Source organism: Notolepis coatsorum, assembly GCF_963971535.1.
Source record: "Notolepis coatsorum genome assembly, chromosome: 3".
Classification (NCBI taxonomy): domain Eukaryota; kingdom Metazoa; phylum Chordata; class Actinopteri; order Aulopiformes; family Paralepididae; genus Notolepis; species Notolepis coatsorum.
In genome coordinates this window covers 27,690,232-27,701,192 of record NC_140167.1, presented here as the reverse complement: position 1 = coordinate 27,701,192, position 10,961 = coordinate 27,690,232, and the positions used below count along the sequence as shown (strand labels likewise).

Below are 10,961 nucleotides of genomic sequence, written 5' to 3'. Positions count from 1 at the left end.
GGAAGGAGCTGAATGTACTTTCCAGGAAATGTCTGGCCTCATGTATATCACACATAGAGCCCTGTGCACCAGGGACGTCCTCTGGGCTGATATATGACTGCCAGCTCCATAGGAACATGCAGATGTACAGTGGTGGACGAAAGTACACCGTTCCCTTTCCTTAAGTAAAAGTAGAAATACCCAGATAAATGAGCACTCTGGTAAAGATAAAAGTCCTACGAGAGTTCAATTTCTACTTAAATAAAAGTAGAGAAGTATTTGCTGTTGAATGTACTTAAGTATCTCTACATACTAAAAGTATGCATTCTACATGATGTTTGTGTATTCCAGTGCTTGGGAGCATTCAATCAACGATCCATTGACCTCTAGCTTATGTTGAAGTGGTATGTAATTATTGCCATGTTTTCTATGCAAAATCTTTTTCTTCAAAGTAACTAGTAAATGATGGGTTCAGATAAATGTAGTGGAGTAAAAGTATAATGTTCTCTAAAAGGAAAATACTCACGTAAAGTACAAGTAGCATGAAATTGCACTAAAGTACAGTACTTGAGTAAAAAATACTTAGTTACTTCCCACCACTGCAGATGTATGCTACGCTGTCCAAGCCTATGGGGGAGGGAGATGGTGGTGATTTATTTCCTGTGTGTTTCAGTTAGTTTTGGCCGATGGGAACTGCAGTCTCTCCAGTTTCCATCTGCACTCTTCTTACTTTTCAATCTCTCTCTTCTCGTTTTCTTCTCCCTCTATCTCTTCCTCCTTCTCTCCTCTTTCCCCCCCGAGTGTATTGCCTTCCCCCCGGGGGCCCGTCTTTGTCTGCGTAACCATGGTAACCATGGTAAAACTCAACCTATCACACGCCAAGTAATCTCGCAGGATGATGAAATGGGCTGCCATGACAAATGCATTGTATGTCCCACAAAGTTAAATCCTCCGCTCAAAATATGGAAGCGGAGCCACAACAACGCAAGCAAAAACTATTTATCCTGTAAGATGACAACAACAACAACACGACGAAAGCATTAAATATACAAAACTACCGGGGCTAATTTATTTTGATACAGAATTGAGTCCGTTCAGTTTCCTGTGCCAAATGTTTTGTTGCATCACACACTTGATAAAACTCAAAAAGGCTCAGCGCGAGCCAAATCCTTCTGTTTTCACAATACTCCGCTGTTTCATGTCGTCCAGCTCAGGCGGTGGAGTGTTCCCGTCTCAAAAAGGCCTTTGTTTGGCTAATTACAGGGGCAGCTGTAGAGACTGGGAGTTACTGCACTAACAAAACCAGTAGGAAAACCTGTGGCTGAGGCAGCCGCCGTCTCACAGCACAGTATGTCCAGCTGCAGTGAAGAGGCAGGAACATCCCAGGGACCAGGGGCTAACATAAAAATGTTCATAAAGCTGCCTTTTGAGGCAATTTTTTTTATGTTTTTTTCCATTGCCCATGCCAAAATAACTTCAAATTTCCTTCCTCTTAGCGAGCTCTATCATCCCCGTTGACAGCAAGAGAGGACCGTTAAAACTGGGCCAAGGTACACTGTAAATACTACATTTTACATCAAACACGTTTTTTAACATCGCAATGGTTTCCAACCTTCACCACAAAGCATCCCCACCAGCAACTCAATTGCACATTTATAGGATATTAAAGCCATGCTGAGTGTGCCATAAACATTGAGCATTAAACTATGTCAAGCATGCCACGGCCATTACAGCATCTTACCAAATTTGGCAGATGTTCAGAATTACAGAAACAAGTGTTTAGTTTCAAATATTTCAATTTCATGGCAGCCCATCCCCACCCATCCCAAACAAGATCACATCATCCTCCAAAAATGCCTGGGTGAGAAGGAATGTTCTCTAGCTGGCTCGCTGTCCGGACGGACGGCTGGTTGGCTGGCTGGCTGGCTGACTGACTGGCTGCTCGGGACTCATTCTCAGGGAGTCGTGAACTTTTGTCCCGTCGCTGCTCCCTTGCTGGCTGCACGGGAGGACTTGGGCGACACCAAACAGGAAACACTCAACAAGTGGACGCTATGGCTGTTTATCTCTCTCCATTCATCAGGGCCCTGAGCCCAGACAGGGCAGACGGGGACCCAGACGAGAGACAAGAGGGCCTGCCAGGGCTGGACGTAGACCAATGGCAGGCGGCCATGGAGGGGGCCATAGCTGGGCCAGATCTGGGTGGACCGGTGCCCCTCCGGGTGGGTCTACGGCTCCCGTCCTCCTGTCTCGCGGTCCCCGTGGAGCCTGGCCGAGGGCCGACGCTCTTGTGCCAAACGGTGACACTCCAAAGGGGTCACATTCTGAAGCGGCCCAGAGTGGAGCAGAAACCAATACAGCTGCTCTGAGCGGTTGAGGTTGAAGTTATCAGGATCTGATCTAGGATCGTGTTGCGGAGGCCTGGCGTTGACCCTAACCACGAAGGTTGGTGAAAGTGCTCCAAACCACTACTATCAAAACCAGCCCTCAGATCAATACAAAAGAGAGATAGTTATTCTATATACAGCAGTCGCTGTGGCCAAGTCGTTACCAGGAAGAGGAGTAAGCTGTACAAAATAAATCTATACAATACTCTGCATTCCTCCACGTCAAACAATGAGACGGATTCAAAACTCAGGGGTTCAGCCAAGGGATGAAGTGTCGATGGTGAAGCCTTGGGAGGTTAGACACACGGTGTGAAAGACCACATATAACCATCTGGAAGGTTCACAGTCATCCAGAGCTGTAGCCAGTGTACATTAAAGGCTGCAGCAGCATTAAAGGCTACGCTTCACGGTTTAGATAACGTTTCTTCTGGGACTAGCATCTTCAAGAAGAAGATCTAGATTTGTTGGTGAAGTCTGTTTGCAAAAGTGCCTCAAAATCAACCAAAAACCTTGAATCCCACAGTATCTTTTTCTTAACTCGAAATATGAAAACCAGCGATCAACCAGTATCGTATATATTCTTCAAACTCGGTACCACCGCGGGAGAGTAACGACAGAGACCCTTTCGCAACTTTCTCTATATTTTTTGCCATACTGGCAGTTCACACAACAGCTGACACGGCAGAAACCGCTGAGGTAGACGGGGTAAAGTCTGACAACAAGCATCCATGTTTGTTGCACGGCTGAGCGGGTGTGTTGAGTCACTTAGCGAAGCGGACCGTCCCTCGGTGGAGGAAGCACCAGCAGCGCGCAGGGGTGCGTAGTACAGCTCCGTCCGGGCTCCGTGCGACCACATGAAACACTTCTCCCTGTCGTCTCACAAGCCCCGCGTTCCCGCTGAGTGCAGAGAGCCTGGGACGGCTGTCGATGGGCCACGCTAGGGGTCAGAGATCCTCAGCTGGAAAAGTTGGCGTGGGGGAAGAGCGGACTTTGTGAAAAGGCTTTACGGTCGTCATGCATATCTCAGGATGAGGAGTGAGCTGCGGATAGAAGGGTTCCACAGTCATATTTTCCATTGATATCAAAGCCATATGGGGGGATTTCACAAGACAGTCCAGGCAGTGCACTGTGCACCGCATAGTCTGCCGTTCACAGTAATGAAATAGAACCAAAAAAAAAAAAAAGGGCTCTGAACTACATGTGGGGTTTTTGTATACGTGTTATGTGTCTGTGCCATGATAGTGGATCATGCGTTTTATGTGTTATGAATCATGTGATGTGTACACGCCGTGATATGAAGGATGACTTCACAGCAGATGTTACTAGTATTACTGTATAATGCCTTACAATAGGTATTCTCAGTACGCAGGCCTTGCAATGAGAGTGTTACCATGGAAAACACATGGCATTGTACCTTATCGTTTTGTACCATATTGCAACATATACTGTGTGTATGTGTATACCTGTCGGGGGTGAATTTACATGTGATAAGCAAGAGATAAGGTGATAACCTTAAGTGGCACTGATGCAGGTTCAGCTAAATCCTATCACATTCCTTCTACCTTTAGGGCAGAGCTGCCTTTAGAAGATGATCAAGGCTGCATTTTAATACTACCTACGTAATATGAACGGACTGTGTTGATTTCATTAAGTGCTTTCTTCAAAGCATCATCCCCCCCCCCCCCCCCATCATTTTCCTGTAACTCTCGTAACAGATTTTTGCAACCATGCCAATACATTACAAGACCCATGTAAATATGAGCGGTGATGAGATTTTCTGCTCTGCGGACCAGAACTGCTCATAACTAGCTAGTGAGAATCAGCAGACCTGGTAAAGAACAACAACATTACTCCGCTCCTCTGGAATGTCAACTTGGCCTACGTGGAACCAAAGGACACAGGCGGACTCTGGATACATCCTTTCTAGGGCTGCCGTCGACCACAGAGATCCTTAAGTCCACTTATAGTCATAGCAGGGCTTGTCGACTTAATCAATTAGTTGATTTCATGGATAAATCTGCAAAATGTAGTTTTCCACAGGCGGTAATGTAGAAAGACCTCTTTAAATATGGTGCTTACCAAAACCGCAAACAGTTTCTGGACACACATTCATTTAGTTTGACAGTTATTGAGAGTAAATTTGTTTGAATATGGCCAACAGTGATGTCATCTGGGACATTGAATCCTTGTGGTGTGTTAATTACAGCAGCATGAAATGAAAAATAACAATGTCTTATTAGGGACCGCTACCTCGTCATTTCATTGAGCTGTAATTAACACAAGGATTCAATGTCCCCAATGACATTGGTGGCCATATTCAAACTAATTTCATCTCAATAACATCTGTAGTGTGGTAGTGAAAGCGCTAACCCTTTGTAGTGTGGTAGAGAAAGCATTATAGAAGGTGTGCATGCTTACCAACTGTCCGTCTGCAACACTACTATCACCGACATATAAGAAGGGAGATCCCCCCTTGAATGGCCCTTCTAAGGTTTCTCTCCTCCACACTGCCTGTGGTGCATTTTTTCCTATTGCTAGGTTTTAGTGAGTTTTTCCTTACCTTCGCGTGGGGTATGTCTGGGAGTGTTTGCATTCATTCATTTATTTTGCATTTATTTTAAATTTGTTGGACCTTATGGTGTTCTTGTTTTGTTCTTGACTTATTGTTATGTTTCTTCTTGACTTGTTTAAAGAAGACGTGTCCGGCCCATGGGGACATTAACGTGTGTTGTCGGGCCTTACAAATAAATTTGATTTGATTTGATTTATAACCCTTTGACAGTTTCTGTCTGTAGTGTGGTAGTGAAAGTGTTAACCCTTTGTAGTGTGGTAGTGAAAGGGTTAACCTTATGTAGTGTGGTAGTGAAAAGGTTAACGTTCTGTAGTGTGGTAGTGAAAGGGTTAACCCTGTCTAGTGTGGTAGTGAAAGGGTTAACCTTCTGTAGTGTGGTAGTGAAAGGGTTAACCTTCTGTAGTGTGTTAGTGAAAGGGTTAACCTTATGTAGTGTGGTAGTGAAAGGGTTAACCCTTTGTAGAGTGGTAGTGAAAGAGTTAACATTATGTAGTGTGGTAGTGAAAGGGTTAACCTTCTGTATTGTGTTAGTGAAAGGGTTAACCTTATGTAGTGTGGTAGTGAAAGGGTTAACCCTTTGTAGTGCGGTAGTGAAAGGGTTAACCTTCCGTAGTGTGGTAGTGAAAGTGTTAACCTTCTGTAGTGTGGTAGTGAAAGTGTTAACCTTCTGTAGTGTGGTAGTGAAAGTGTTAACCTTCTGTAGTGTGGTAGTGAAAGCGTTTACCTTCTGTAGTGTGGTAGTGAAAGTGTTAACCTTCTGTAGTGTGGTAGTGAAAGTGTTAATCTTCTGTAGTGTGGTAGTGAAAGCGTTAACCTTCTTTTTTTTTATCCACTTTTTCTCCTTCTTTTTATGTTTTTCTCCCATCCCAATTTTTTGTCGTGCCAATTCCCCCCTCCCCTGTCTTGGTCATTGCTCGCATGTGCCCCCCACTGGTCGGTCGTAGGGAGGGTTGAAGAATCTATCGCATGTCCCCTCCGATACATGCGGAGTCAGCCAGCCACTTCTTTTCACCTGCCAGCGCGGACTCTCATTGGCGAGGTGTAACGTTACGTGTGGGAGGCTCACACTACCTCGACATCTCCGGTCCTTGCTGTGCAGGCGCCCTGACCGACCTGTAGGAGTCGCTGTTTACAACGACCAGATTACCACCCATCGACTCCCCTCCCGCTGACTCTGCCAATTGAGTCAGTATGACAGCCGGCCCAAGCCGGAGGCAACGCTGACAGCCGGATTCGATACCGGTGTCTCACGTGTTGGTGACGAGCGCTTAGACCGCTGCGCCACCCAGCCGCCATTGCGTTAACCTTCTGTAGTGTGGTAGTGAAAGCGTTAACCTTCTGTAGTGTGGTAGTGAAAGCGTTAACCTTCTGTAGTGTGGTAGTGAAAGCGTTAACCTTCTGTAGTGTGGTAGTGAAAGCGTTAACCTTCTGTAGTGTGGTAGTGAAAGCATTAACTGGATTTTGACAGCTATTTTCTTTTCTTTTTTTCCAACATTTTTGACAGCTTCTTTACTCTATAGAAAACTGGGGGGAAACATCCTTTACAGACAGTTCCATTTAATCTAACCAAATACCAACCTCCAGTTTGATTTTCTAACTTACCTAGTAGATAGATTGGTAATCCTTTCATGATCATTGAATAGAATTGCATTAGTACTACTCAGTTATTGGTATGTGATGTGAAGTACTCCTGCCTGGTATCGCTGCACCTCTAACCTCAAACCCAAATATGTCTCCCACCTTCCTATATTTCACTTTGGAGGATAATGAGAGTGCATTGTTTAATCACTCTTCTGCTCCAATCACTGATGATTACAGGCACAATTAAAGCAATCACCATTAATGGCATGAGGTGATAGAAAAAGGGGGTTGATTGATGCAGTCTGCTGCTATTTCATTAACTCAGATGCTATACAAGGCATTAATCCAGTGCAACTGTTAACCAAACATCCATGTGTATGAAGAGAAAATCACAAAATACTAGAATTGAAGATTTGTATAGTACTGACCTAGAATATGATTCTCAAAATCTAAAGAGAATCACATTTTCTGCCAATATGTCATCAAAGTCTAATATATTATATCATTGTATACATTTAAGGTAAATGGTAATGGACTGCATTTATACAGCGCTTATATCCAAAGTGCTTTACAATTTATGCTTCACATTCTCCCATTCACTCACACGTTCTGATGTGTCTGATGGCGGAGGCAACCATGCAAGGTGCCACTGCCAACCTGCTCATCGGGAGCAGTTAGGGGTTAATTGTCTCGATAACAGTAGTTCATGTGAAATACTTTCATGGTATTATTTTGCAATTTGTATCAGTGTTTTCTACAGTTAGGTTTGGGGTTAAAATAGGTCCTGTGACAAACAATGCAGCGAACATGAGTTGCTGTACATACTGAACTGGACAGTTGTCCCAGTTACCATTTTTTGGGCTTCGAAGCTTCAGCAGTAATTATCAGCTAACGCTCGAAGCTTCATTCTTCATGCACGCAAAGTTTAAATGCAATGGATAAAATGAGAGCTATGGTGGGGTAGATTTACATGACTAAACGTACTCATCTGAGAAGAACAGATTTCCAAAACGACTGTTGGATTATCATTTCCATGAGCCATTTCTTATGCTGATGTAGGCTGATTTCTGGAGTGGTAACAAAGAAACAACCAAAAAACAAAGAAAACCTAGCATTCAAATAGTGATTTTGGCATCGTCGATCACCATGGCAGCAACTGAAGCTTTGAAGTATTGTATAAGTGGAGGTACTTTGATCCCATGATGTTCATCACCAACAAACCACACGGTTTCTTTGGTGAGAGTTACCCTCACCTATGATTAACACATTGTCCTAGTCTCTGAAACACACACACCCCACGGTCGAGACGTCACACAAAGACACACACACACACACACGCACACACACACACACCAGGGTCGAGACGTCCCAATCCATTTTCTGCACAAACAAGACAAGAGTCGGCAAATTGAAGCTGGCTCCACTGGTTTGCACTTCAGATCGCCTCTTTCCATCAAATTATGGTGGATTGCAGGCGCTGTCGATTGACGCGGCCATGCTTCATTGTTCAAAGCCTCTCCTTGTGCACAGCTCTTACCCCAGTGTCATTACAACCGACCGCCATTGTCATGGAAAATAAGCTTGGTCAAAGATTACATCAGGGACGACTCCGAGTAGAGCAAAACCGCAGAGTCTGTCTGTGTGTGCGTGTGTGTGCGCGCGTGTGTGCGTGTGTGTATGTGTGTGTGTCTGTGTACGTGTATGTGTGTGTGTGCACGTGTGTGTGCGTGCGTGCGTGTGCGTGCGTGCGTGTGTGTGTGTATGTGTGTGTGTCTATGTGTGTGTCTGTATGTGTATATGTGTATGTGTATGTGTATGTGTATGTGTATGTGTGTGTGTGTGTGTGTGTGTGTGTGTGTGTGTCTGTGGCCACAATGTAAACAACTGGTGCTGCTAGACCTCTCACAGTAACCGGAGTAGCGCTGAACGCTGTTGAGCTTCTGTGGCACTTGACTCATTTTCGGGGCACAAGACCCAGATGTCTGCTTTCGCAAAACAAGGCCTAAACAGAGGAACACGGGAACAACAGGCCGGGGCAGCGTTTCTGGCCGATACGGGCATCATAACAACTGGCTTGAACTTTGAAAACAAGCTAATTACAGTGTGTGTTCTCTGTACCTTTTAGGGCCAAGCCACAGTCGAGGGCACAAACAATGTGCCCACTGAGAAAGGGATTTGGTGAAAGGATTTTCCAAAGCAATTAGATCTGCCAATTGTAATTGTAGGGGAATAACCTCCAGAGAGATGTGCTATTAAGCGGGTACACCTGTTGGTAAATGGTAAATGGCTGCATTTATATAGCAGCTTTTATCCAAAACGCTTTACAATTTGTTCCTCACATTTGACCCGTTCACTCACACATTCACACAACGACGGCGGAGGCGACCGTGCAAGGTGCCAACCTGCTCATCGGGAGCAATTAGGGGGCTAAGTGTCTTGCTCAAGGACACTTCGACACGCTGCCCGGGAATCAAACCCGGGAACTCTCCAGATTACCAGGCGACTGCTCTACCTCCCGAGCCACTGTCGCCCCCCCTTTACATACGGCTGTGAGGATCTAGGTGTGTCTTACCTTCTGGTCCACGATGGAACACACCAGGTCCTTCACGGCGGAGAGCGACAGGTCGCTGGCCTCCAGGTTCACGTTCTCCCTGGTGAGGCCGATCTGGAGCAGGAAGGAGACCCCGTGGAAGGAGCTGCGGGAGTCGGTGGGGCTGGGGGCGCAGTGGCTGCCGTTGGACAGCCGCGTGTAGAGGGGCCCCGGCGAGCTGGGGGGCGGCAGCACGGCGGCGGACGGCGTGTGCGGGTGGTGCGGGTGGACCGAGTGGAGGAAGGCTCGAGGTAAGGGCGGAGGAGAAGAGGCAGACATTGGGTTGCTTCCGATTGGCAGGGGCCAACGCGACGTGAAACGGTGGCCGCTCTGGGGGCGGCGCTCAGCGATGCCCTGGTGAGTCCTCTCTACGGATTACACTCTTGCTGGAGGAGCTCTTCTCCTCATTCCAAGGTGCTTGGAGCTTCGGGGAGGCGTCCAGACGGTCAGTCAACGTGTGGGGGGCGAGTCAGCAGGTGTGCATACTGCATATCAATGTGACATTGTTTTGATGGAACACTCCCGACAGCCCATCGGAGCACAAAGCCAGGTGGCTTCACAGGACGGATAGAGTCGATGGACAGAATGTTTCTGACAGATTACCAGTCTCCTGTCGTAAATCACCGTTCCAAACTTCATATCCTGAAGTGGTGATCCTTCTCTCCTTACTTCATTATCCTGAAGTGGTGATCCTTCTCCTTACTCAAGTCAGTAATCCACTCCGACCACAGGAAGCCTGTCACCAACACACAAAGTGCTATATTTGTAGTGACACAAAAAAAAGGGACAATCACATTTGTGTACACACTTCAAAGAGTGGCTCATTGTGAAAATTACAAGCTGATCACATTCCATTGGTTGGCTACACAGATGCGTTACTACTTTATTTGCAAACGTTATGAAGATAATAAAAAAAAATTAACCACTATACATTGCAATCGACTTTATACTGTAGCCTAAGCACAAATTATAGGAGCAAACCAACTTTCATCAAGCCCATGTCAAAATATTGGCGTTTGGCTACTTGCTCGTGAGCATAATAAAAACAAACCATAATATATCGAATGGATTTTCAGTATTTACAAGAATTCCACCTCAAGCAACATCTGGAATCAAGGCTTCTGAACATCTGGACCCCTCCCACTTTCGATTGGATTGTTGGCAGAAGACAACCCGCGTCCCCGAATGCCAGCAAAACAAGTTATACAAGTTCTGAATTTGCACGTTCAGAGAAGACCAAGGCATTTAAAATGAATTTTCAAGTAAGATCTGTTAACACTTCAAATGTTATCTTGATATTTCGGAAATCATACATTACCTCCCCGTTCTGTAAAGGGTGTTTTTCTTTCCATCGCAAGGGGACAACAGAAACTTTGCAACTCCATCAAGTGAAGAACGCGGAGCCTGAAGTTTAAAAGTCAAGACTTCTGGAAGTCACGCAAACGGCTGTAAGCATTCAAACAAGTATTACCGAAAGATGCCCTGAAACTTACATACCGAGTCGTTCGCTTATTGAAACTTTCTCTTATCTTTTCACTCGCGGTTAGCAGCAGATAGTAAATTCATGCGCATCTTATTATCCCTCCAGCTGGGTCTACTCCCCCTGCTCGACGAGAAACAGAGCAGATAGCGCTCCTGGGCCTTGGAGTTTTTTATTATCTCTGCACAGCGGAGCCTCCATCCGTGCAGAGCAGCGTTTGAACTACAGCCTCTCCGAAGCAATGGCGCCTCCAGTACATCCCACAGCACTGCGCATGTCGCTTTCTTTTCCGTTATTCCAACTTCTGCTGCACGCTGCAAACCTATTCTACTACGCGACCTCTGTTGGTTTAATGCATTATTATTATATGAG

The 10,961-nt window shown here is 45.7% G+C and overlaps 1 protein-coding gene across 1 annotated transcript in view; it reads right to left on the bottom strand.

Annotated features, from left to right (window-relative positions):
- prkd3 (protein kinase D3) overlaps positions 1 to 10,626 on the bottom strand; it is a 97,581-nt gene extending 86,955 nt beyond the window's left edge. Inside the window, 2 exon segments of the mRNA XM_084310962.1 lie at positions 9,092 to 9,845; positions 10,428 to 10,626. Of these exon segments, the coding sequence (XP_084167088.1) occupies positions 9,092 to 9,388 (297 nt within the window). The 5' untranslated portion in view covers positions 9,389 to 9,845; positions 10,428 to 10,626.
- Between the last annotated feature and the right edge of the window lie 335 nt (positions 10,627 to 10,961).